This window comes from Emys orbicularis, chromosome 10 (assembly GCF_028017835.1).
Source record: "Emys orbicularis isolate rEmyOrb1 chromosome 10, rEmyOrb1.hap1, whole genome shotgun sequence".
Classification (NCBI taxonomy): domain Eukaryota; kingdom Metazoa; phylum Chordata; order Testudines; family Emydidae; genus Emys; species Emys orbicularis.
The window spans coordinates 41,371,761-41,399,072 of NC_088692.1; the positions used below are offsets into that span (position 1 = coordinate 41,371,761).

Genomic DNA, 27,312 nt, shown 5'->3' on the forward strand with positions numbered 1-27,312 from the left:
ATGTCGAACCAGAGTACTGGTGACACCAAGCCCCCATGTTTACCCCGGAATGGACTAGTGAAGATCCCCAACCAGCCCAATGGACTTGGCTCTGCCAGCATCACCAAAGGGACACCAGCAGTGAAAAACCGGCTGTGCCAGCCTTCTTCCGTGCCTGCTATCATCAGCCCAGCCTTATCCAATCACAGTGACCTTCCCATACCCAGTCTGGCATCACCACTGTCCTTGGCAACTCTGGCAGGGGTGCCGTCCCCTTCTGGCACCTCCATGGTGGGACTGAACTTGAGTGAGGCCTCCCCGACAAATGAGCACCCCTCCCCAGAGAGGCACCCTGGCTCCCCCACGGAAAGGCAGCTTGCTGTGGATGAGAAGATCCTCAACCGTTTGTTCTGGTACTTTTCAGCCTGTGAGAAATGTGTCCTGGCCCAGGTGTGTAAGGTGTGGAGGCGGGTCCTGTACCAGTCCAAGTTCTGGGTAGGCCTGACACCAGTGCTGCACACCAAAGAGCTCTACAACACCCTGCCCAGCGGTGAGAAGGAGTTTGTTAACCTCCAGGGCTTTGCTGTCCGGGGCTTTGACAGCTTTTGTCTGGTGGGGGTCTCGGACCTGGACATTTGTGAGTTCATTGACAACTACCCCCTGTCCAAGAAAGGGGTGAAGTCCATGAGCCTTAAGAGATCGACCATCACGGATGCAGGGCTCGAGGTAGGTCTCCTGCCCTCAGTCTGGCTACCGGGAACCACCGAGATGCGGCTGAGTGATGGAAGACTCTTGTTCACTGCAGTCCAGCTCCCGGGAGCAAGGCAGGGTTCTTCCTAGTCACATGTTTTCTAGCGTTCTCTCCAGTCTGGTTTGAAATGTCTCAAATGATGGTGCTCCCAGCACTTCCTGGGAAGCCTTTTCCACAGCCCCATAGAACTCACTAATTTGCCATTGCTGAATTCCATCCCATTATTCCTTATGATCCCAAAACAATCCTGCCTCTCTTTGGGGTCTGAATTCCATCCAATCTCTCTCTGGCGAGCCGTGCCTGCTATTTCTGGGTCAATCACACCACAGCTGGACTGTTGTTATTACAGAAGTAGCACCTAAGGTCCCAATTGTGAGCAGGGCCCCATTGTGGTAGGTGCTGTATAGACACACCATCACTGCCCCCAAAGAGCTCAGAATCTCAGGCAAGAGACGGGAAGGAAGTGTTGTTATGTCCATTGTATGTATGGGCAGCTGAGGCCCAGAGGGATTTTAAGTGAATTGTCCAAGATCACATAGGAAGGCTGTGGTAGAGCGAGGAATTGAATCCACCTGACCTAAGGTTTAGGCCAGTGCCTTAGCCACAAGGTCAGCCTAACACCTCTCTGATTGCTGGTGTGAGCCTCTGCCTAAGCTGCCCAGACTCTCCCTTGCCATAGTGCAGTGCAGTGCAAGAGAAAACACACTCCTTTAATTCTGTAGCCACAGTCCAGAGAGAATGCTGTGTATCCAAATATATTGGCTACAAATTCCCATGATTCCTCCCTTCCCTGGGAGGCTGGGAGCTAGTTAAACAGATCTGTGTCAGCTAAACAGATTGCTTCCTTTTGACACCCCCATAGTTCCACCTCACTATCTTCCCTCGGAGTTGGAATACAGTAACTCCCCACTTAACGTCCTCTCGCTTAACGTTGTTTCGATCTTACATCCCTGCTCAATTACAGAACATGCTCCATTTAAAGTTGTGCAATGTTTTGCTATAACATTGTTTGGCTGCCTGCTTTGTCCACAGCTGGCAGCCCCCCTATCAGCTCTCCTATGCCCCCCCTCCCACAGCGCCTCCTGCCCGCCGGCAGACCCCGCAGATCAGCGCCTTCCCCCTCCTCCCCACACCTCCTGCCCGTGGCAATCAGCTGGCTTGTGGCGTTCAGGAGGCAGGGGAGGGAGGGGGAGCCTGCGCACCGTGTTCTCGCTCCTCCCCCTCCCTCCTGCCTCCTGAACGCTGCAAGCCAGCTGATTGCCTCGGGCAGGAGTCAGGGGAGGGAGTGGGGAGAAGCGAGGACTCAGCGTGCGGAGTAAGGGAGGGGGAGAAGAGGCATGTTAAGGGTGGGGGCTTGGGGGAAGGGGTGGCGTGGGCGGGCCAAGGGTTGAGCCCCCTATCCTTGGTGCTTGCAGAGTAAGGGAAGCTGCTGCTGCTGCTGCACAACATGCTTTTCCTAGCCTATAGCACCTTCAGCCTCCTTGCCTGCCTCATTGTCTCCAGTGCCAGTGGGCTGTGCCTGTGTGGGCTAAGGCGGGGGCACCTCCCAACTATAGTACTGTACTATATAGCAAAAAAAAAAATTCCCCCCCCCCCCCCCAATTTACATTCATTCTTATGGGGAAATTGGATTCGCTTAACATCGTTTCACTTAAAGTCGCATTTTTCAAGAACATAACTACAACGATAAGTGACAAGTATCAGAGGGGTAGCCATGTTAGTCTGGATCTGTAAAAAGCGACAAAGAGTCCTGTGGCACCTTATAGACTAACAGACGTATTGGAGCATAAGCTTTTGTGGGTGAATACTCACTTCGTCAGATGCATGTCAGATGCAACGTTAAGTGAGGAGTTACTGTACTAGATTCACTGCCCCCTGCTGGCACCTGAAGGAGTGAGCACCTGAGGTCTGGGATCAAGCTGAGAAAGCCTGCATGGTATGACATAACACTCATCCCCAGGCAACTGAGTCAGCCTGAGTGGATCATTATGGACAGGGCCCAGTCTCATCACTCCTTAGTCTCTGCACTCAGCAGCACTTCTGCATTATGGAGGTGAGCCAGGCCCCCATGCTGAGCTCCCCTCATTCTCCCCAGGGGGCAGGACTCCACAGGCCTGGGACTCACTTCTGTTTTTTTGCTTATCTTCCTAAAAGCTAATGCATCAGGGTTTTAGCCAGGCACCTGCAGGGGCGAGGAAGGATTTTTTTCCCTTCCAACGTATGCTACGTTGGGGAGTTGATCTTCTTCCTCGGAAGAATCATTGATGGCCACAGCTGGAGATGGGACACTGAGTGGTATGGCAGGGCTCTGAGGTGGCACCAAGAATTCTTTCGCTCGGGTGTGTGGCTGGCTGGTTCTTGTTCATGTGCTCAGGGTCTAGCTGATCACCCTGTGTGTGCTTGGGAAGGAATTTCCCACAGGTCAGACCGGCAATGCCTTCCTCTGGCTTGCCTTCCTCTGCAGCATGTGGGTGAAGGTCACTTTCTAGGATTATCTGGGTGCATCTCACTTAATCATTTCTCTGCCATTCCATTTGCCTTGGGCATTGGTACATGTCAGTCCCTCCTTTTCTCTGCCTAGTCTCCCATGGGCTGTAATCCTTTGGGCTGAGTTCAGTTGTTGGGTATAGTGTGCAGGTGCTGGGTGATGTCAGTGGACTTATGGACAGGAGGTCAGATTGTCACGAGATGGTCTGGTGGTCCCTTCTGGCCTTAAACTCTATGACTCCCCATCTTCTCCTCCACTTCCTTGCCGCATTCCAAGTGAAATCTGTCCCCGGGCACAAACCTTTGATAGGGCAGAATAAAGGCCCTTTACTCCATTGCCCTTTAAAACAATCTGGCCATAATAATATTGCCACCTAGCTTTTCTGCAGGACTTTTCATCCACAGATCCCACAGCATTGTACAAAGGAGGCAAGTATTATTCTCTCCATTTTATACATGGGGAAACTGAGACACAGAAAGGTTAAGTGACTTGCCCAGGGGTCATCCAAAAGGTCAGGGGCTGACCTGGGAATAGAACCCAGGTCTCCAGAGTCTTGGACCAATACCTGCACTACTGGAACAACTTTTCAATGCCCCCAGGATTGTTGTGTCTTTTGCTCTTTACACAACAAGAATAATATAAAGAAATCACAAGATACACAAGCATGCCAGGCCTAACTATGTCCATCCTGCTGCTCTGGCTGGTTTCTGGTGGCATCTAAAATGGAGAGCATGGTGAGCTCCACAAGAGAGCACGGTGAGCGCCACAAGAAGGCTCACAACTATTTAAAGGGATACTACCATCTTCCTATACACTGCTGTTACACACACAGGAAAGGTGTAGTTACATTTCCAAGGCTAGCCTTAACTCAGCCCCATATTTCCCCTGCCCTTTCAGCGAGGAGACTGCTCATCAATGCTCCATAAGCAGAAAGTCCACTCTGCTGTGTGTATCCATTCCAGCAGAGCCCTCCATAGCTGTGTGCTGGTAAAGCCCATTCCCAGTCTTCCAGCCTTCATCAGCTACAGGGCAAGGAATCTCTGCCACCCATCAGGAGTGTGCCAGGGTGGATTACAAGCCAGTAAACCTTGGGATGTGAGTGCCATGCTGGAAAGAGTCCCCCAGATTTGTAAGCTGGTGTTCCCTAGTGCCAGGGTGGCTGCTGCCAGAGCAGTGTGCAGTACCCAGGCAGAGGAAGGGGAGATGCTCTGGCTGCATCCTGGCTCCCTAAGCCTACATCATGTGACTTGGTGACTAACCCAAAGGGAGAGGATACAGGAGGAAGGTGGACATTAAAATGACATCTTGCTGGCGGTCCCATGAAGGGCTTCCCCCTCCCTCCCTCAGGCACATGGGATTGACTGCAGAGCAGAGATGGTGGGCCAGGTGGGGCAGGGTGTGACCACTGGGATACATGGGAAGGTCAAGATGTGACAAGGCTTCACATCTGGTCTGTAGCAGGCTGGAGAGAGATGATGCTGGTCAGAATGTAGTGTCTGGATGGGGATGGTGGTGAGCTAGAGACCACAGAGGAAATGTGAATGAAGAGGACTGTGACGTCTAGGTGGAGTGTGGGCGGGGACCCAGGAACAGAGTTAATGTTATGTTGGAGTCTCAGCTGTGTACATCAAGCATTTGTGTTTTACGTGTTGTTTTGAAGGCAATATATTTCTGACAGTGTCTCTGCCTTAACAGAGAGCTTTAGTCTGGGGCAGTGGTTCTCAACTTATTACACATTGTGGGCGGCATATGTGGCTCACAATGTGTTACCTGGGCCACAGAGGCTGGGTGGCAGGGCAGCGGCAGGCTGCCTGCACTGGACCCCCGCTGCGTGGCTGTCCCAGAATCCAGAGGTTGCAGGGCCAGGGCCAGGTGGCTGCCCCAGATCCCATGGGGTGGGCCAGCTGCCCTGACCTTGGACCTCTGCCACACGGGATGGGCTGGACCCCCGCCCCGGACCCCCACTAAACAGCTGCCCCAGACTGCCCTGGAACTCACGGGGCTAGGCGGCTGCTCGAACCCAATGGGCGGGCCAGCAGCCTCAGACCCCCACCAAACAGGGCGGGCTGGCTGCCCTGACCCCAGACCCACACCCCAGGACCCCACTGCACAGCTGCCCCAGACTGGGGCCGGGCAGCTGCCCTGGAGCTCACAGGTCTGGGCGGCTGCCCCAGATCCCGGGCCCCCAACCACGTGAGACCAGCAGCCTCGGACCCCCCAACCCCACGGGGCCGGCCAGCTTCCCTGACCCTGGACCTCCACCATGTGGCTGCCCCAGACCCCAGAGCTTGCGGGGCTGGGCGGCTGCCCCAGACCTCAGGCCCAAAACCCCACGAGGCCAGCCAGCAGTCCTGGATATTTCTCAGCTGAAGTGAACTCTGTGTCCATGTCTACACTATGGGGACAATAGTAGCATAGTTATGTCACCGTAGCTATGCCAGTATAACCCTGTAATGTAGACATGGCTGCAGAGCTCACTGTAGCTGAGAGACATCTGTGAGCATGTGAGCATTACCAACATACTTTCTCACTTTAACAAACTTCTGTTGAGATGGAGGGGGATTTTTCTTTGCTGAAGAAACACCACTTCCCCGAGTAACACTAGCGAGGTCAACATTGACCTAGTGTAGCAGGGTGGTCACCCCGCTCCGGTGTGGAAGGGGTTAAAAACAGCCCTGGGAAAGGGCTGCCCTGGGGAACCAATCAGGAGGCAGCCAATCAGGGCCTGGCTGGGAGTATAAGAAGGCCTAAGGGAGGAGCTGGGACAGAGTCTCTCTCTAGCTTTGGAGAGAGATGGACCTAGCTGCCTGAAGGAGCAAAGGGTACTTTGGACAGAGCAGCGCTGGGGGGAGGGCAAGAGGAGCTGGGGAGCTCCAGCCTGGCAACTCCCCAGGCTGAGGCCTTGATCAAGGCCGACACAAGTACCGGGGCTGGGAGGTGCAGCCTGGGAATAGGTAGAGGCAGCTGGTCTGACCCCCTTGCCAATGATGAGTGGCCATTATGGACTGCAGTATGCCCCAGTGAGGGGGGCTAGGTGATGACTGGTAGCCCCTGAGGCAAGGTAAGTATAGAGGGTTCTGGGTTCCCGTGGGAGGGGAGACCCAGAGTATGGGGGTACTGCTGGGGAAGAACCCTGAGGTAAAGGGTCACTGGGGTCTGGGTGGGATACGGGGGCCTGAGGCAGGTGTGCCACTAGCCAGCAGAGGGCGCTCCAAGGCTGGAAAAGAGCTAATTCCCAGGATGGGAGGCGCTGCACCGGTGAGTCTTGACCTTGCTACACTTGGTGAAGAATGTGGGCATAAATGGTCACCCCGATACAAGGGGAAGGGACAGGACTGGGACTATTGCCAGACAGAGGAAGGGACAATGGATCCTGGCTACGCTGGGGTTTTCTTGGTGGAGGCCCCAGGTGCTATCCCTGGTTGGGGACAGGCATCAGCGCCCTGGTGAAAAGGGACTGATGAACCACAGGGGCGAAAGGGATCCCTGCTGCAAGGGATCTGGGAGACCCAAGAGAGACTCTGGGAGGTGCAGTGGGCCCTCCATTAACAGTTGGGGCAGCTGGCGGAGAAGCAGCGGGCCCTGATAAAACTCCTTCGGAGGGAGTTTCGGAGGAGCCGCCGAGAGCGTGATGGAAAGCCGAGCACCAGGACCAGGAGACCTGAGGCAGAGTGCAGGGCTTGTTATGCCTGTGGGAGGCAGGGACATTTGAGACGGGATTGTCCCTACTGGGTTGGGGGCAAGGAGCCTCACCCAGAACAGGGGAAGGGACAAGACCCTGGGAAGTGCTGTTGGGTGAAGAAACCCAAGAGGGGACCGACATGTTGGGCCTGTAGGCAGCGAGGGCACCTATGGAGGGATTGCCCAGGCCCAGGGACTGGAAAAGGCCCATGGCTGGGAGGAGACAAGGAGCTTGCTTCTTGTGCCAGGAGAGGGGCCATATTAGGAGACACTGCCCATTCAAGGGATGAGGGGTGCAGGACGAGATACCTAAGGACCCCGGGGGGGGCGAAGGCTGTCAGGGTTGACCTAGGAGGGGGCCAGGCCCAATGGAAGGTATACGATAAAGGTACTGCGACAGAGTGGGCCCAGCAGGAAGCAGGGACCCAGACTGACGGAGAGCAGGTTACAGCGGGAACCCAGACCCTGAAGTTAGAGGACCTGGGGAATGTTAGCCTAGGTACGCGGCTGATGGCAGCGAAACAGGCCTGCTGGATGGCGGAGGTGGAGCTGCAAAAAGCCCACAAGGAAGACCTGGCTTTAAAACTGAAGGAGAGTGAAGAAAAGCAAGTGCGACTGGTGGGACATCTCTGGGTCACACAGGCGAGAGGATCTCCCCCCCCCCCCCCCCCAATCCCCGGGCATTGGATTTTGAAGGGGGGGGGTGTAGCGGGGTGGTCACTCCGGTGTGGAAGGGGTTAAAAACAGCCCTGGGGAGCCAATCAGGAGCCAGTTTGAAGCAGCCAATCAGGGCTGGGCTGGGAGTATAAGAAGGCCTAAGGGAGGAGCTGGGTCAGAGTCTCTCTAGCTTTGGAGAGAGATGGACCTAGTTGCCTGAAAGAGCAAAGGGTACCTTGGACAGAGCAGTGCTGGGGGAAGAGCAAGAGGAGCTGGGGAACTCCAGCCTGGCAACTCCCCAAGCTGAGTCCTTGATCAAGGCCGACGCAGGTACTGGGGCTGGGAGGTGCAGCCCAGGAATAGGTAGGGGCAGCTGGTCTGACCCCCATGCCAATGATGTGTGGCCATCATGGACTGCAGTTTTCCCCAGTGAGAGGGGGCTAGGTGATGACTGGCAGTAGCCACTGAGGTGAGGTGGGTATAGAGGGTTGTGAGTTCCCCCAGGAGGGGAGACCCAGAGGTAAAGGGGCACTGGGGTCCAGGTGAGCCACCAGCCAGCAGAGGGTGCTCCAAGGCTGGGAAAGAGCTAATTCCCAGGACGACCAGTAGGAGGCATCACACCAGTGAATCTCGACCTTGCTACACCTAGAGTAGCTGTGTGTACACCAGGGGTTAGGTAGGCGTAGCTACAGCACTGAGAGGCATTGATTTTTTTCATACCCTTGAGGGCCATAGCTATATTGGCCTACATTTTAAGTGGAGACCAGGGGGGGGCGGTTGTCAGCTGCACTCATGGAAATTGAAAGTTCCACATGCTGTGCTGGGTGCTTTGAACACCCACTGTGCCTCACATGCAGTCCTCACAGACTCAGGTGTGTCTCTGGTGTAAGACAGCCTGGGTTAGAGTGCCACAAGAGGTTATAAGCTTCACTGATATAGTCTCCTGAGCTTGTATGCACCATGAGCCCCACCAAACAGGCCTTCCTAAAGGTGTTACAAGCTCCACCAGGATGTGCTGAGGGGGCGTATCACTTTCCAGCAGAGCTTAGGTCTCAAGGATTTCACAGGGGTCAAAACCCAGGACTGCTGGCAGAGTCCTTTGTGAATCTGCTGTGCCTAATGTCTCCAGCAGAGCAGAGGTTCTGAGAGAGGGTAGCCCCCTGAGTCCTGGGGGAAATATTTGCATTGGTTCAGTGGGGCTCATTTACACTCAGTTTCACTGTATGTCTGAGACCATGTGAGCCATTTTAATGGAAGAGGACACATAACATTGCAGGCCTGGCTCCATGGCCAAACAGCAGGTGACGCAGGAATTGAGCATGGAAGGGTGGCGGGAGGGAAGAAGGTGGGCTGGAGACTAACCAAAGAGAAGCTAGGGAGACATCTTCACATTGCAGCATATAACTGAGATTCAGAGGCTGCTCAGAAGAAATCTCATACTTGAGGCCTTGAGCCAGTCACCTGCAGCTCTCAGAAAGGATTTGTAGCTTGATGAACAATTGGCTAGGTGTGTTCTGGGTTTTGGGGAGGTGTTTGTTTGTTTTTCCTTCCTCTGAAGCAGCAGGGATTGGCCACAGCCGGAGATGGGACAGCCATGTGGCTTGGAAGGGTGCTCTGAGGCGGTACAGAAAATTCTCTCTTAGAGGCTGGCTGGTGTATCTCACTCACATTCTCAGGGTTGGGGTCAGGAAGGAATTTTCCCCCAGGTCTGACTGGCAGGGACCTTGGGGGTTTTCACCTTCCTCTGCAGCGTGGGACATGTGTTGCTTTCTAGGATCATCCAGGCATATCACACCTAATCAGTTCCCTGCCTTTACTGGGGCCTTGGGCACTGGTGAACCTGTGACACACAGTAGTTTAGTCTCCTGAGAACTGAAAAGCTTTAGTCTAACCCCCGTTATTGTTCTCAACACATGGGTAGAATGTAGTGACCTGTGAAGTACAGGAGGTCAGGCTAGATGATGTAATGGTCCCTCTGGCCTTAAACTCCATGAATCTATGAAGTGTGGCAGAGGGATTGCCCAGTGCCCATGGGCTTGACAGCATGTCTCTTGGCAGGTGATGCTGGAGCAGATGCAGGGCGTGGTGCGCCTGGAGCTCTCTGGCTGCAATGACTTCACAGAAGCCGGCCTGTGGTCAAGCCTGAACGCTCGCATCACCTCCTTGAGCGTCAGCGACTGCATCAATGTGGCTGACGATGCCATCGCCGCCATCTCCCAGCTGCTGCCCAACCTGACTGAGCTCAATCTGCAGGCCTACCATGTGACGGACACGGCCTTGGCCTACTTCACTGCCAAGCAGGGCTACACCACCCACACCCTGCGCCTCAGCTCCTGCTGGGAGATCACCAACCATGGGGTGGTCAACATGGTGCACAGCCTGCCCAACCTGAGTGTGCTGAGTCTCTCTGGCTGTTCCAAGGTGACTGATGATGGGGTGGAGCTCGTGGCTGAGAACCTGCGGAAGCTAAGGAGCTTGGACCTGTCATGGTGCCCTCGGATCACTGACATGGCCCTGGAGTATATCGCCTGTGACCTGCATAAACTGGAGGAGCTCGTGCTTGACAGGTAGGTGGGTAACTAAACCCTCTGCAGGAGCCATCCAGGGAGGAGGTATGTGGGAGCTTCGATAATCCCTAGTGTGGTGAGCTGAGACAGGAGCAGCTGGGAGTACAACTAGCATTGCTCACTGTTCCCTCCCTGCTGGGAGAGGCTGGGATTAGAATAGCTGTCAGCTCTCCTATAGCACCCCCTGCTGGGAGAAGCGAGGACAATACAGCTCAAGATACTGCTCCATTCCCTACAGCACCTCCTCATAGGAGAGGCTGGGGCTGGAGTGGCAGCGAGCTGCCTCTCACTCACTGCTGAGCAGCAAGAATTGTTGGGAGAAATTGCCAAACAGCAGCTTGTGACATTCCCCTCTGGTGTTATCTGGACTGGTGATCTGCTATACTTGACTCTGGGAGCCAGCCTTACCGTGCTCTGCTGTGAGAACTCCCCCACTCCTGGGCTGTTCATGCACAGCCTCTGGCATGTAAGCTGCTCCTTGGATTGTGCAATTGAATGACACTAGCCAATATCTCTGGTCCCAGACACAACCCTGGGAACCTCAGTCTTGCAGTGTCCAGTTATGCCTGCTAAACACTGCAAGCTTATATGAGTTTAAGCTTGCAGTGTTTAGCAGGCATAACTGGACACTGCAAGACTGAGGTTCCCAGGGTTGTGTCTGGGACCAGAGACAAAGAAATTGATATGTACCAGACTTGTTATCCCAAGGGGTGTCTGAGATGCTTCAAATCAAACATACTGCTTCAGGTAGAACAAACAAACATGAACTACAAAGATAGCTTTTAAGTGATTATAAGTCCAAGCATAACAAGTCAGATTTGGTCAAATGAAATAAAAGCAAAACGCATTAAGCTGATCTTAACACTTTCAGTGCCCTTACAAACTTAGATGCTTCTCACCACAGGCTGGCTGGTTGCTCTTCAGCCAGGCTCTCCTCTTTGATCAGCGCTTCAGTCACTTGGTGTGGTGTCTGTAGATGGAGGTGGAAGAGAGAGGAAGAGCATAACAAACCTCTCTCCCTTTTATCATGTACTTTCTTCCCTCTTGGCTTTGCCCCCCCTTCAGAGTCAGGTGAGCATTCTCATAGTAGTCCCAAACTGACCAAAGGAAGGGGGGTGACTCACTTGAGAGTCCAACAGATCCTTTTTTGTTGCCTAGGCCAATGTCCTTTGTTCCTGTGAGGCTGGGCTGGGTTTGTCCCTTACATGCCATGATGAGGTGTGAACTGCCCCTCTGCTTCTGGAGAGTTTTGCCTGGGCTTGCTTTAAGCCATGAGGACACATTTTCAGCCTCAAATATATACATGAAATTACAACCTATAACATTACTATATCTCAGTGCATCATGAGCCTTCCAAAGACACCCGACATGACAAACTTTGCATTGGATACCACACAGTCATATTATAAGGATGAACATGGGGGTGCTGGGTGTTCCCCCTGAGGTACAGAACATCACACCTCCCCCCCCTTAGTCAGTGACTAACCCTCTTGCAGTCAACTATCTCAAAGGCAGTTTGTGTTACAGTTCTTTTGGCATCCAGCCATTAAGGCCATGAGGCGGTGTGCCTCTTTCCCCATTCACACACAGCAAACCAGGTTTTTTATGGTTTCTCTGCTGTGATAAGCTTTAAACCTGTTTCCAGGTATTAATTGAAAAGTAGCATTAATGTAAGGTTTAACATCAGTGACAAAATTCTTATCCCAAAACTTAACATTAATACCAAAAATTTTATCACAGATGGGTGTTTACAAGTATCTTTGACACCATGTCCTCTGTTCAGATAGTGTAGTTTGAGGTTAGTTTGTTCATTATTCATGGTGTCCTTTGACTCTCTCCCATGTAATCAGTCACTGGCTTTTCCTTCCCTCCAGTGTTCCCCTCTGTTTGGGCTCTTAATGTAATCATGTTTCTGGAATTTTGGTGCCTCAGGGTCTGGCAAGATAGGTGTTCAGAGGGATCCTGCACATTGGCTGGCCCTTTGGGGAGCGGTCTCCCAACCCCTGGACTGTACATATGCAGAAAATCCAGCTCCTAGTGCCCTGGGCATCCTGCCCCAAGTGACTAGTGAGGAGACATTCCTGTAACCCCACTATTCCTTCCCCAGTTTCCCCCTCTGGGCCCCCTCCTAAGACACATTTCTCTGTGCTCCCTAGTAAGTTTTCTGTCTCTTGTTCATCTGCAAAACTTTGCCAGCTAACAACTGGGACAGTTTCCTTAATCACTGACAACACCTCTCCTGCCCCTGCACCAGAGGGCATGTTGCCTCCTGTTGGAAAGGAGCTAGTGTCATCCCCTTCCATACTTGAAAGCACCCTGCTTCCCTGTGTTGGAGTCACAGGAATCCTCACTCACCTAAGTGGTTTCTGAGATCCCCTGCCCCTTCTCTGGGCTCTCCTCTGGGACACATTGTTCTATGCTCCCTAGAGCCAGTTTTGCCTCTGGTTCAGCTGTGACCTGCTGGCAGCTAACAACCTGGACAGTTCTCTCCCTGGCAGGCATTACACTCCCATCCCTTCCTGATGTGGTGTTGCCTCCAGCTGCAGTGCAGGAGTTGGTCTCAACCACCCTCCCACCTGGAAGCATGTGTCTTCTCCCTGCTGCAGAAGAATCAAGGAGACTCTCTCATTCTCTCAGCAGTTCCTGAGACCTTACCCTTTCCTTCAGGGGTCCCAGCATAAAGCTCCCTCCTGCTGCAGGCAAATACTTTAACCTGAGCTACATGGAAAAAATCATTACCAAGGAGCAGGTCGAATAGGAGGTGTTCTATTACCCCCACAGTCAAAACACTTTCCAAACCTTCCCACACCACATGGATTTTAACTAGTGGTATGAGGAATCTGCTTTTGCCCACCCCCACAATCTCTGCCATTTGGCCAGGTAGCATACTGGTCTTTGGGACCACACGCTGCTTAACCAGAGAGATCTGGGCCCCTGTATCCCTCTGCCCAAAGTACTCCTGCCATTAATTTCAACCTTAACATGCTCCATGTCTGGTTCTGCAGAGAGTAATCTCACAAAACCAATACGATAGAAACCCCCCAAGCAATTGAAACCTATGTTGAGGACAGCAGAACTAACATGAGTTATTGGTTGCCTGCTTCCTCCTAGCACAGGGAAGTTATTCCTCCGGTGATCAGTGGAATTACACAGATAGCACCTTATGGGCTCTTCTGCTTTTACAGGAGATTTGGGATCAGGGTTAGAGGGATGTTTTTGGGTTAGAGAATGTTTAGGCTCCCAACCCTCTTCTCTCTTCCCAGGGGCAAAAGGGGATCCTCCCTTCCCACCAGTTTTAAACCCCTCTTTCTGTGGCCTGCCCTCAGTAGACCCCTGAGTCTCTTCGAAGGCATCAGCTAAAAAAGCCATCTCATCCACAGACTTTACATCTTTATCCCATAGACACTGCTTTAATTTGGCCTTACATATGCTTAGGAAATGCTCTTGAGCAACAAGATCCAACATTCCCTCAAAGCTTGTAACACTTTTGCCCCACTTTCCCATCAAATCTTTAATTTTGTTCACATATTCCCCATTACTCATACCAATATCCCTCTTAAGATCCCTCTAAATTTAACTATGTTTCTGGGGTAATCTGAAACTGTTTTGTGAAGTTATCTTTAAATTTACAATAGTCTAAAGCATCTTCAATAGGCATTCCATTGAATACATTTCAAGCTTTACCAGCTAATTTCACAATTAGGGTAGGAACTCTTATCAGGGATTTCATGTATTACACACAGCCTTTTGAAGGTAGTCAGATATTCTGCAATATCATCCTCTTCACTGTATGCAGGACATAAGTGTTCCCATTTGTGGATTTTTTGAGTGATAGGAGTTGTTGTTCGGGGGGGAAGTTCTGGTTCTGCTTCTCTAGCAGGTCCAGTTGGTGTTTTCACTCTTACTCTTTCTCTCTCTCTCTTTCTTCTGTGTGCACCCTCTCTGGCTGACTTTTTTCTTTTATCTCCAGTTCTTTCCCTTGCAATGATCTCTGGTGCGCCCTCTCCTTTTCTACAACCTGCATCCTAAAAAGCTCCAACTTCATAATCACTTCACTGCTTTCACTCATTTTCCTGCTTTCCTATTCTTACTTCCCTTTCCCGAAATAAGCAAAGAGAAAATAACAAAACTGTGACCTCCTCCTAACTGTTCTTAGACACTGCACTTCAGACTCACTTAAAATCACATATCAGTGCTTAAAGTGTGAACTCCACTTGGAGTAACAAGCTGCACATACACCCTGCTCGCTGCGCCACTGTGACGTTCCCCTCTGATGTTGTCTGGACCAGAGATCTGCTAGGTCACTCCAATCCTTGACTCTGGGAGCCAGCCTTACCCTGCTCTGCTGTGAGAACCCCTACTCCTGGGCTGTTCACGCACAGCCTGTGGCATGTAAGCTGCTCCTTGTCTTGTGCAATTGAATGACACTAGCCAATATCTCTGGTCCCAGACACAACCCTAGGAAATCCATTGCTATCTACATACGGCACAGACCACAGTGAGAGATTATGCCATATACTATCACAGAAACTGAGGAACCACCTGATCAGCATCCTATACAGCAAACAGGAAAACATCAAAAAGAGCTCTCCAACCTGGAGACTTTCATAAATAACCAACCTTCCACACAAACGGACTTTCTTAAAATAAGACAGGAGATCTACATTACACACTTCACCTCTCTACAAAGGAAAAAGGACCGTAAGCTGTCTAAAACCCTACCTGCCACATGGGGCCACAACAGTGGTACCCCTAACTCACCCAGCAATATCGTCAATTTATCCAGCTACACACTCAACCTGGCAGAAGTCTGTCCTATCTCAGGGACTCTTTTTGCCCCACCACCCCCACGAACATGATACAGTTCTGTGGTGATCTGGAAGCCTACTTTCGCCATCTCTGACTCAAAGAATACTTTCAAGATAACACTGAACAGTGCAGTGATACACAGGTACCCTCCCACCAACAACACAAGAAGAAGAACTTCACATGGACTCCTCCTGAGGGTCGAAATGACAGTCTGGACCTATACATAGAATGCTTCCGCCGACGTGCACAGGCAGAAATTGTGGAAAAACAACATCGCTTGCCTCATAACCTAAGTCGTGCAGAACGCAATGCCATCCACAGCCTCAGAAACAACCCTGACATTATAATCAAAGAGGCTGATAAAGGAGGTGCTGTTGGACAGGTCTGACTACCAAAAGGAGGCTGCCTGACAACTCTCCAATACCAAATTCTACAGGCCACTTTCCTCAGATCCCACTGAGGAATATACTAAGAAACTGCACCATCTACTGAGGATATTCCCTACACTAACACAGGAACAAATCAACATACCCTTAGAGCCCCGACTAGGGTTATTCTATCTACTACCCAAGATCCACAAACCTGGAAATCCTGGACACCCCATCATCTCTGGAATTGGCACTCTCACCGAAGGACTATTCGGTTATGTGGACTCTCTACTCAGACCCTACGCCACCAGCACTCCCAGCTATCTCCATGACACCACTGATTTCCTGAGAAAACTACAATGCATTGGTGATCTTCCAGAAAATACCATCCTAGCCACCATGGATGTGGAGGCTCTCTACACAAACATCCCACACACAGATGGAATACAAGCTGTCAGGAACAGTATCCCTGATGATGACACAGCACAACTGGTTGCTGAGCTCTGTGACTTTTTATCCTCACGCACAATTATTTCAAATTTGGTAACAATATATACCTCCAGACCAGTGGCACTGCTATGGGCACCCGGATGGCCCCACAAGAATTCCACCACGATTTCAACAGCTTCCACCCCACCATCAACCTCAGCCTGGACCAATCTACACAGGAGGTCAACTTCCTAGACACCACGGTACAAATAAGTGACTGTCACGTTAACACCACCCTATACCGAAAACCCACCGACCACTATGCCTACCTTCATGCCTCCAGTTTCCATCCTGGACACACCACACGATCCATCGTCTACAGCCAAGTGCTGAGGTACAACCGCATTTGCTCCAACCCCTCAGACAGAGACCAACACCTACAAGTTCTTCACCAAGCATTCTCAAAACTACGATACCTGCATGAGGAAATAAGGAAACCAATCAACAGAGCCAGATGTGTACCTAGAAGCCTCCTGGTGCAAGACAAGCCCAAGAAAGAAACCAACAGAACTCCACTGGCCATCGCCTACAGTCCTCAGCTTAAACCTCTCCAACACATCATCAGTGATCTACAACCCATCCTGGACAATGATCCCTCGCTTTCACAGACCTTGGGAGGCAGGACAGTCCTCGCCCACAGACAACCCGCCAACCTTAAGCATATTCTCACCAGCAACCACACACCGCACCATAGTAACTCTAAATCAGGAACCAAACCATGCAACAAACCTCAATGACTGCTTCACAATGCAAGCTTATGAGGTCATCAATTTGACAAATTGATATGTACCAGGCTTGTTATCCCAAGAGGAGTCTGACATGCTTCAAACCAAACACACTGCTTCAGGTAGAACAAACAAACAGATTTATTAACTACAAAGACTGACTTGTTATACTTAGATTAAGTGATTAAGTTGAATTTGGTCTAATGAAATAAAAGCAAAATGCATTCTAAGCTGATCTTAACGCTTTCAGTGCCCTTACGACCTTAAATGCTTCTCACCAGAGGCTGGCTGGTTGCTCTTCAGCCAGGTTCTCCCCTTTGATCAGCGCTTCAGTCGCTTGGTGTGGTGTCTGTAGATGGAGGTGGAAGAGAGCATGGCAAACATCTCTCCCTTTTATCATGTCCTTTCTTCCCTCTTGGCTTTGCTTTCCCCCCCCCCCCCCCCTTCAGAGTCAGGTGAGCATTACCTCATCGTAGTCCCAAACTGACCAAAGGAAGGGGGGTGACTCACTCAAGAGTCCAACAGATCCTTTTATTGTTGCCTAGGCCAGTGTCCTTTGTTCTGTGAGGCTGGGCTGGGTTTGTCCCATACATGCCCTGATGAAGTGTGAACTGCTCCTGGAGAGTTTTTACCTGGCTTGCTTTAAGCCATGAGGACACATTTTCAGCCTCATAATTTCATATACATGAAATTATAACCTATAACATTACTATAATAACAATGCTCAGTACATCATGAGCCTTCCGAAGGCACCCGACATGACAAACTTTGCATTAGATACCATGAGGTACAGAACATCATACAGCTGTGGTCAGAAATGCTACTGTGCTCCTTTCCCACCCAGAGCACCATGAGTAGGGCCCTATGAAATTCATGACTGTGAAAAATGCATCACAGACTGTGAAAGCTGGTCTCCCCCCGTGAAATCTGGTGTGCCTTTACCCTATACTGTACAGATTTCATAGGGGGAGACCAGTGTTTCTCAAATTGGGGGTCCTGACCCAAAAGTAAGTTGCCAGGGGAATCACAAGGTTATTTTAGGGGGGTTGTGGTATTGCCCCTCTTACTTCTGTGCTGCCTTCAGAGCTGGGCTGCTGGAGAGCGGCAGCTATTGGCCAGATGCCCAGCTCTGAAGGCAGTGCCCCACCAGCAGCACACAAGGGTGGCAATACCATACCATGCCATTCTTACTTCTGTACTGCTGCTGGCGGTGGCTCTGCCTTCAGAGCTGGGCATTTGCCAGCAGCCACCACTCTCCAGCTACCCAGCTCTGAAGGCAGCACCGCCAACAGCAGCACAGAAGTAAGGATAGCAGTACCATTACCCCACTACAATAACCTTGCGACCTTCCCCCATACACACACACACCATTCCTTTTTGGGTCAGGATCCCTACCATTACAACACCATGAAATTTCAGATTTAAATAGCTGAAATCATAAAATTTACAATTTTTACAATCCTATGAATGTGAATTTGGTAGGGCCCTAACCAATAAGGAAATGTCACTGGTGTGTTTGGGTCATGGATACCCCCTCAGTCCCCACCAGAAGGTGAGGGTGGCACATGGAAAAGCATTTGGAAAATTGTGAACTAAAACTGGCATTAAGTCTCCAAACATGGTTTCTTCTCATAATGGAACAGCCTTCCCCCTGGGCAATGTATGAAATGAAGAGAAAGGGCAAATAGACAGGGGTGAGGAAAAGAGAGAGACGGGAAGGAGGGGTATTCTACCTTCCAGCCTTTGGGGGAAGATACATCCTGCTTCTGGCCCTGAGGTTGGAGATGGGCCTGAACCAAATTCCCAGATCCAAGCTCTTGCTCCTCTTCCCCCCCCCCCCCATTTTGGGAAATCTGGATCAGAACTCTGCTCTTCAGGCTCATCTCTACTCATGATGAGAACACCCTCTAGGATTCAGTTCAGAGGGATCCCACCCCACCCAAGTGTGAAGGCTCAACCCTCACTTCTCTGAACCGCCTCTGGAGTCAGCAGACCTGGACCAGGAAACTCAAAAAGCTAGTGAAGAGGTCTGTGCTCTATCTTGCTCTCAGACCAGAAGTATCCAAAGGGCCTTCCTCATGGTGGTCCTGTGCATCAGCTCATGCCAATGCACAGAGCATGATGAAAAAGCGGTAGGATGGGGAGGGGGAATGAACCAAACTTGTTGAACCTCCTGGGTTTGTTTGGAGTCATGCAGTTACATGGTTTGCATCTGCTCTGCACCCATTAGCCCATCTCTGCTAAACAGATTGTGCATGATGCTGAGAGCACTATGCAGTGCTTTGCATAATGTCAACCCCATTGATCCTTGGAACCCCCGGGCCAGATCCACAGCTGCTGTAAGCTATCAGAGCTCTTCAGTGGAGCTTTGTTGATTTACAGCAGCTGAGGATCTGGACTTAAGGTTGCTAAGGTGAAGGATGGGAGCCAAATTTACCTGTGCTGGGCAATCGCCTTCCTCCCTTCCTGCTCTTCCTTCCTCCCTCTTATGTCATGTCAAAGGCCTCCAGCAGGCACCTTACTGCATGCTCCTTTCCCACCACACCTATCCTGCCAGCCTCTTCTTCCACATCTCCCATGCTCCCTATCCCTCACAGTCTCTGCTGCTCTGAGCCACCCATCCCCTGCTGCTTTCTTGTGTGACATAGGGGAAAAGGGGGCAGGTCTCCAAGGCAGGAAGGAGGCCCCTGCTGGGGAGTGAAAGCAGGATGGTTTAGTTTTGGCCCAATTCTGGAGGCCCAACCTGACCTGATTCCTCCTCCCACTAGCCACAGGACTCCCTTGCATGGTGATGCTTCCTGGAGACTTCTCCCTTAAGCCAGGAAATGGGCCAGTCCTAACGGTATAAAGCATCCAGTGCCAGTATCTCAAAGAAAGAAAGGATCTCCTATTGTGAATGGAGGGCTTCTAGCAGCTCATCTCCAAAGGGAGATGCAGGTGACAGTAGTCAGAGAAGAGTGTGTTGACCAGTAAGTATAGTGGAAGGAAGTTCAAGTAAAGAATGCCAGAGTATCGTAGAGTGTGGCTACTCCAAAATGCCCTCTGCTACTGAGTGTGGCACTGCCGGCACTCCCTGCCTCAGTTTCCTTCCCCCAAGATAGGTCTCCTCACCTCTCCATGCACTGGTCTGTGCTGGGGATGTGCCTTAGCTCTCTGGCCAAGTCCCAGCCAAACTTAATCCCTGCTGAGATAGCAAAAGTCTAAATGAAAAAGTACCAACAAACAAAAGATTCTTCTGCCCATTGGGGCTTCTCTTCAATCCACCCTCTGAGTTACCTTTGCGAGTCTTTCTGGCTCTGGGAGAGAGCACTAGGCACACGGGCTGGTTCCCTTGGAGTACCATCCTCAGACCCTGGCTCAAGGGGACCCCTGTTTACTCCCTGTGGTTTCAGCTCCCAAACTGATCTCTCAGTCCTTTTATAAGGCCCAGGTGTCCCATAAACTACCATCTGACCCTTCATAGGTCCTGCCCACTCAGGCTGAGAAGCAGCTAATTAATGATGGCCCTTAAAGCCACCAGTCATCCTGCAACAATGAGCACCTGCTGTGGTTGCCTGGTCTAACCTGATTTGGGTCATAGTCTCTCCAACAACCTCTCCAAGCCAGATCTTCAGCTGGTGTAAACTGGCATAGCACCAGTGAAGTCAGAGGGCTACACTGACTTTTATACCTCCTGGGGATCTAGCCCTTCCACTACAGTCATGGCCATTCTTCCTGTTCTCGGGGGGGGGGGAGGAGGGTGCCCTCAAGTGCCAGTGGATATGTCACCATAGAATCCTGCTTTTCCCCAGCATTGGAGAAGTAGAATTCAGGTAGTTCCTTATGTGGCGACCATAGAGAGTCAACCAGTACTGAGGTCGCTATTGACTAGTGGTGGTTTTTTTTTTTTTTTTTTTTGTGAGCCTAGTGCTGATGAAAGATTTTGGATTGACAGCCCTGGGAATGAATTCTCTGTTTCCCCACAGATTGGGGAGGGCGTGCGCAGCATCACTGCAACCTTCCCTGGACACTGCCTGGTCACCGCTCTGTAGACACCGTGGCACTCTGTACCTTGGGGGAACACCTTGCACCCCCATGTTCATCCTTATAACATGATTGTGTGGTATCCAATGCAAAGTTTGTGATGGGTGTCTTCGGAAGGCTCATGATGCACTGAGCATTGTTGTTATAGTAATGTTATAGGTTGTAATTTAATGTGTATATAGTTATGAGGCTGAAAATGCGTCCTCATGGCTTAAAACAAGCCCAGGCAAAACTCTCCAGGAGCAGAAGGGCAGTTCATACCTCATCAGGGCATGTATGGGACAAACCCAGCCCAGCCTCACAGGAACAAAGGACACTGGCCTAGGCAGCAACAAAGGATCTGTTGGACTCTCAAGTGAGTCACCCCCCTTCCTTTGGTCAGTTTGGGACTACGATGAGGTAATGCTCCCCTGAGTCTGAAGGTGGGGGGGGGGCAAAGCCAAGAGGGAAGAAAGAACATGATAAAAGGGAGAGATGTTTGCCATGCTCTCTCTTCCACCTCCATCTACAGACACCACCACCAAGCGACTGAAGCGCTGATCAAAGGGGAGAGCCTGGCTGAATAGCAGCCAGCCAGCCTGTGGTGAGAAGCATCTAAGTTTGTAAGGGCACTGAAAGTGTTAAGATCAGCTTAGAATGCGTTTTGCTTTTATTTCATTTGACCAAATCTGACTTGTTGTGTTTGATTTATAATCACTTAAAATCTAATCTTTTGTAGTTAATAAATCTAATTGTTTATTCTACCTGAAGCAGTGTGTTTGGCTTGAAGCGTGTCCGAGACTCCCCTTGGGATAACAAGCCTGGTACATATCAATTTGTTAAATCGATGAACTCATATAAGCTTGCAGCATCCAGCGGGCATAACTGGACACTGCAAGACTGAGGTTCTTAGGGTTGTGTCTGGGACCAAAGATATGGGCTAATGTCATTCAGTTGCACAATCCAAGCAGTGGCTGGCCAAAAGTGCTCACTCACATAGCTGGGAGCAGCTTACATGCTAGAGGCTATGCATGAACAGCCCAGGAGTGGGGGTTCTCACAGCACAGCAGGATAAGGCTGGCTCCCAGAGTCAAGGATTGGAGTGATCCATCAGATCACTGGTCCAGCTAACCCCAGGGGAATGTCACCCCTTAGACATGGGCTTGAAGTTCAGGCTCTATGCCCAGCCCATCTGAGCTTCTCTTATGAAACAGCCAAAGAAGCCTACAATTGCAGTGGTAGCTTTTGTGATGTGGACACCTCTGTGTGAGATTCACTTTACCCAGGGCCACCAAACAGTCATCTACGACCTGTATTGCAGATTATGTGATCTTAGAGTCAAAAGGCTCATTAAGCCCCCCAGTTCTCCCAATCCTCTAATTCTTTGAAGCAGAGGGTAGGAGGTGCAGAAGGTGAAGGAAGAGGAAGAAGCACAAGACATTGAGGATATCTGAGGCTGAAGGCCTTGCTGTTAGCTAGGCATCAGAACACAGGGAGGACTTCTGTTCTCCACCAGATGCTTGCGTATTTGAAAGCTAGTGGCGAGTGTCTGTTCCATTTGTCTGCCCCACTTGCTTAGTAACACAGAGGAGCCAGTTCAGGAGGTATGAATTGTTTGGGGCAGATGTTAGGATTCCGCCTTCCTTCCCTGCTGGCATTTTTCTTGTGACACTGTGCTTCTGTCCGCAGGTGTGTGCGGATTACAGACACTGGACTTAGTTACTTATCCACCATGTCATCCCTTAGGAGCCTGTACCTCCGCTGGTGCTGCCAGGTAGGTGAACAGAAAAGGACAATGCAAGCCACACCACTTGCTAGGGTTAGATCTCCTTCAACGCATCTCCCCAGTAGGGAGCGACTAACACACTGGAACAAGGTTCCTCTATTAAATCTTCCCCTCTGATTTCTCTCTGCAATGGCTGCCTCAGCTACTGTGCTTTGAGATCAATGGATTGAAAAATGCTGTGTCAGTGATAAGTAACATGATTGTGATGATAGTAGCGACTTGCCTGGGGCACTATTATTAAGTGTGGATAAAGTTACCCAAAACATCTCCAGGGGATGCATGTGGAGCCTGTAGAATATATGGCATTTGATGCAGAGCAAAATGGCTCATTGCAGGTAGATGCTCAGTAAGTTACCAAGTAGCGAGCATTGGTATCTATTGATTAGAGCAGTGAACTGGGAGTCAGGGGATGTGGGGTCTGTCTCCACCCTGACTTTGGTCAAGACATACAACCTCTCTGCCTAATTTTCCCCTTCAGTCAAAGGGGAATGATAGCTACATCCCAGTGGAGAGGTGAGGCTGAATTTATTGGAGTAGTGTTAGAGATGTTCCAGTTGAAGCTGCTAGTGAAAAGCAAAGTAGAGTTCATTCTTTTAGTTCTGTATTGACAGTTCAGGATCCCTTCCTCCCTCTTCTGTTGTTTTAGGTGCAAGACTTTGGCCTGAAGCATCTCCTGGGCATGAGAAGTTTGCGCCTGTTGTCTCTTGCTGGTGAGATCCAAACACTGGTTTATTCTTGAGATGATAGACTGGTTTCTGGAGAGGGGGAAGCCTCAGTTTGGGGACAGGGCCACGACATAAGGGATAATCCTGGCCGTGTCACGGTCTCATGAACCACCACTAGAATGTCATGGGAGACTGTTGCTGGGCCATAACACAATGGTGGGCTGACAGGATGATCGTCCAGCCTGGAATTACCCTTTGTGGAGGGTAAAATTGGCCAGTGAGAGGCAAATGCAGGAGGCAGGTCAGCCCCTGTAAAAAACAGAGGGGCAAGGAGAAGACCCATCCTCCTCCTTTCTCTGTTGAGGAAGAGAGACAGTGGAGGAACCAGTCCAGACAGCTGGAGGATTTCCTTCACCCGGACATTCCATGCTGTCACACACTGGCTGTGTCAATTGCTATCACCCCACTCACTTTATCTAGTGTCCTGTTTGGTCTTTCCCTGGGGTACTCCAGCTAGAGCCCATCTCCCACTCTGGACAGCAGCACTCCCAAGTTCTCTCTGAACTCATGGGGCCTGGTTGTCAGAAGTGCTGAGCTTCTGAAAAGTTAGACTGAAGTCAAGTGAAGAAGTGCTCGACACTTCTGAAAATCAGACCCACAGGGCCAAATTCCACGCTAGGGTCTGCAGAGTTCCCAGTCACTACAATTCATGACAGCTCCACACAGGGCAGAGACTGAGCCAAAGGGTTTCATTTCTTGCTACCCACCTAAGGCTTCAAGGCATGACTTTTACCACCACCTTTCCAAGCAGTTTGAATCGGAGTCCTGTTTCTTCAAAGGAGTTCTGAGTTGCGTGAAAGTGTTTGACTGGAATGGATGTGCCAATGTGAATTAATTGTGTTTGCCCTGCTCCATCACATGACTTTTCCTTCATTCCCAAGGAAAGCCTGATGGAGAAACTTGAGCTTCATTCTGCTCACTCTGACACTGGTGTCAATCAGGAGCATGAGCATGTCAGAGCAGACCCCATAGATTCTAAAAATTCTCATAGGCCACAAGTCAATGGAGAATCCTAGAAAAGTAGGGCTAGCAGGGCCCCCAAGAGGTCATCTAGTCCATCCCCCTGGTGCTAACCCACTAATGCAGCCTCATGCAATCTTGCCCCCCCCCCCAGTGAGTGTCACATCAATGTGACATTTTGTGTCAACACCACCCTGCAGTGATCTGCCCTCCCATCTGTTCATGGTTTATGCCACTCAAGCCCATTCACTGGATTTATGTCCTCATTTGCTCTGCTGTGCTAACAGAGCTACTGCTCAACCTGCCCAGGACCCAGATGTGGAGGACGGCATAAGTTAAAGACTCATGCTGAGATAATAGTGCTAGGAACAACCTCAGGTCAGTTTCTTTGGCATAACAATAATTGCTTGCATCTCATGTTCATGAGTCAGCTTTTCTGACATAAATTACTTACAATAACCATTGTGAGATCAGATCAGCTGTTTAGTTGTGAGATGATGGTAGATTTGGCCTTTGTCAAGAGGGCATTTGCGAGGTATGATCATGGAGCCATTGTTATGCTCTCAACAGAGCTATTCATACTCCATGGCTCACCTGACTCCTTGCTCTGCTGGTTTCTGCAAAGAGAAAAACATGTTTCCCTCTGAATCAAAACAGCAGCAGCGCTTTTGAGCATCACTCAAAACCTGATGACTGAATAAGAAAATAGCACAAAAGGTTTCCTGTTAGTCACTTTAAGTTTACTGGCTTTCTGAATGAGGCTTGGGGACAAATGGTCTCTGCGCTACTTACAGTGGTGTAAATCAGGAGTGGCTCCATTAATGTCCACAGAGTTATGCCAGCATAAAGGAGATCAGATCCAGGCCTTATGTCCTGTAGTGGATGGATGCAGTGATGCTGAGGAGGTCTAATTGGGTGGATTGGTCCTGTTACCTGCAGATGGGAGAGCATGCTACAGCAATCCTCCCCAGCCCCAGAGACTCAGGCGGTCTCCCCCCCACAGACATCTCTGCTGTCTTACGGTATGTCTACACTGTATTTTAAAAAAAAAAAAAAAACCTGCAGCAGCAAGTCTCAGAACCTGGGCTCACAGGACTTGCGCTATGGGGCTCAAAATAGCTGTATAGACATTCAGGCTGTACGGTCTGAAACCCAGCAAGGGTGGAGGGTCTTGAAGCCCAGTCTCTATCACAAGCCCAAATGTCCACACTGCTATTTTTAGCTGCGTAGCACGAGCACTGCAAGCCCGAGTCCATTGACCCAAGCTCTGAGACTCATTGCCGTGGGGGTTTTTTGCAGTGTAGACGTACCCCTAGAGTTTAAGGCCAGAAGGGACCACTAGATCATCTTGTCACAGGCCACCAACACCTTCCAGCACCTGCACACCAATCTCAGCAACCAGCATTAGATCAAATCATTGGAGCCCTCAGGAGCCTGAACTATTGTGTGCCAAGTCAGAGAATAGGAAGGACTGAGGTTCACCATTGCCCGAAGCCCCTGTGATGGCAGGAAATTAATTTAGTGGGATACACCCAAATGATCCTAACAGGGCCGACATGCAGGGGACAGGTGATGGAGCCTGATGGCATTGCTCTCCCTTTTGCAGCTGGTATTTAGAGATGGGCTTGACTGATAGCAATCCAACCCCCACCCCACAAAGCAGAGGGATGGCTAAGCTCTTCCATGTCTACCCCAGATGGTAGTACATCATAGCTTCTCGCTCACTGGGCATTTCCACCTTCTGGTTTCAGGCTGCCCGCTGCTGACCACCACTGGGCTCTCAGGCCTTGTCCAACTTCAAGACCTGGAGGAGCTGGAGCTGACCAACTGTCCTGGCGCCACCCCCGAGCTGTTCAAGTATTTCTCCCAGCATCTGCCGCACTGCATGGTGATCGAATAAGCAGCCCCAACCTTTGGAGCTGTCTCCTTCAATCCCAACCCAACACTGATCAACCAACCAGAGTTATCATTTTGTTTTAATTTTATGTTTTGGGAGAGATGCTAACGACGCTGTTGATTTAAATCACCCACCATGTGTACAGAAATCAAGAGTTAATTAATCACATCAACACATTGGATGAGGACACCTAGAGAGAGGGATATATGCTGTCTCTGTAGAGATGGGCAACCATCTGTTCCATAAGACGCAATCTCCTGCAAGAATCTCTCTGCAAAGTTTGTAAATTTTCCATGCCTCCATCATCACTCATCTTCTTTGTAATGGTCTGTCCTGAAAAAGAAATTTATTTAAAAATCACAGCTAAACAAAATACCAACGAAAAACGAGCAAACAAAACAAAGCGAATGAATTACCACGATTGGAGAGTTGGGACAGGTTGGCACGGTTTTATGTCCTGCGTGGTGTCCCCCCTCAGTGCTGGATCCCATGTGGTTTCTGCCCAATGTCTCATGTCACAGCAGTTAGAAGTTCCTTCTGAGACCCCCACACTTCCGTGGGGCTTGGCGGTGAGTCTGGGGGAGGGGCCTAATTGGAGCCCCTCCCCATTCTGGATGGTTGAAACCAGTGTTTCCATCATGGCATATGTTGGCAGGAGCTGAGCCAGAAAGCTAAGAAGAGAAGAGGAGAATCCTGAGGGACAGAGAGACTCGAAGGAGAAAGGATGAAATTCCTGATGCCGTGTGTTTGCTCTGTCTCTTAATTACTTCAGCGGGACACTGCAGGGTCTGCCACGCTGGAGACATTTTAAAAAATAAACCGACCAACGCTGTGAAAGAGAAGCACGGGGCCTGTTCTGAGGCTTTTGGCAGGCCGGGTACCTTCTGCTCCAGAAGATGGAGCTGATATGTTGACCGTGATCGTCTTGTTTTCATTGAAAGCACGGATCCGTGAGCAAATTTCCTGAGACACAAACAAACCCACCTCCCCACCCAATCCTCTGAAAACCCAATAACCCCAAGGTCACATGATCTTGGGTAGACGGTCGCCTACTGCTGTTTTCATTTTGTTAATAAGATGTTCTTCTCAGAACAGCCTGCAGCCTTCGCATGCTAGCTTGCTTCAGTCTTGTGGTAAGGTAGGTTCTGGAATGCGCAGGGCCTGGGAGGGCCTATGGAGCAGCCCTCTGCCCAGCTCCAGTTCTCTTCCAGTGTGAAGCTGGTGTGGCTTTGTATCCAATCCACATACATTTATTGGAGTACAGGTTTAACTGTGGAAACTGGGAGCCTAGAGCAGCTCCCCCTCCTCCACCAGCCTGAGCCTCCTTCAACTATCTCCCTTCTACAGCTGCAGGCTCTAGAAGGGGTGAGAAAGCTATGGCGTCCTGCTGGGCTTGATTTGTGTGGCAGTATGACTTATGCCTGGGAG

The 27,312-nt window shown here is 50.5% G+C and overlaps 1 protein-coding gene across 1 annotated transcript; it reads left to right on the forward strand.

Moving 5' to 3' along the window:
- FBXL16 (F-box and leucine rich repeat protein 16) lies at positions 1–25,887 on the forward strand. Its single transcript, XM_065412818.1, has 5 exons — positions 1–705; positions 9,615–10,123; positions 22,206–22,290; positions 22,949–23,012; positions 25,739–25,887. The coding sequence occupies exons 1-5, from the start codon at positions 1–3 to the stop codon at positions 25,885–25,887; spliced, it is 1,512 nt and encodes a 503-aa protein (XP_065268890.1).
- Positions 25,888–27,312: the final 1,425 nt, after the last annotated feature.

Bases quoted from the DNA above. Each gene is read 5' to 3' on its own strand.
- FBXL16 (XM_065412818.1), top strand. From the start codon at position 1: ATGTCGAACCAGAGTACTGGTGACACCAAGCCCCCATGTTTACCCCGG. The intron at 10,124-22,205 runs GTAGGTGGGTAA...TTCTGTCCGCAG, and splicing joins GAGGAGCTCGTGCTTGACAG to GTGTGTGCGGATTACAGACA. The intron at 23,013-25,738 runs GTGAGATCCAAA...TTCTGGTTTCAG, and splicing joins GCGCCTGTTGTCTCTTGCTG to GCTGCCCGCTGCTGACCACC.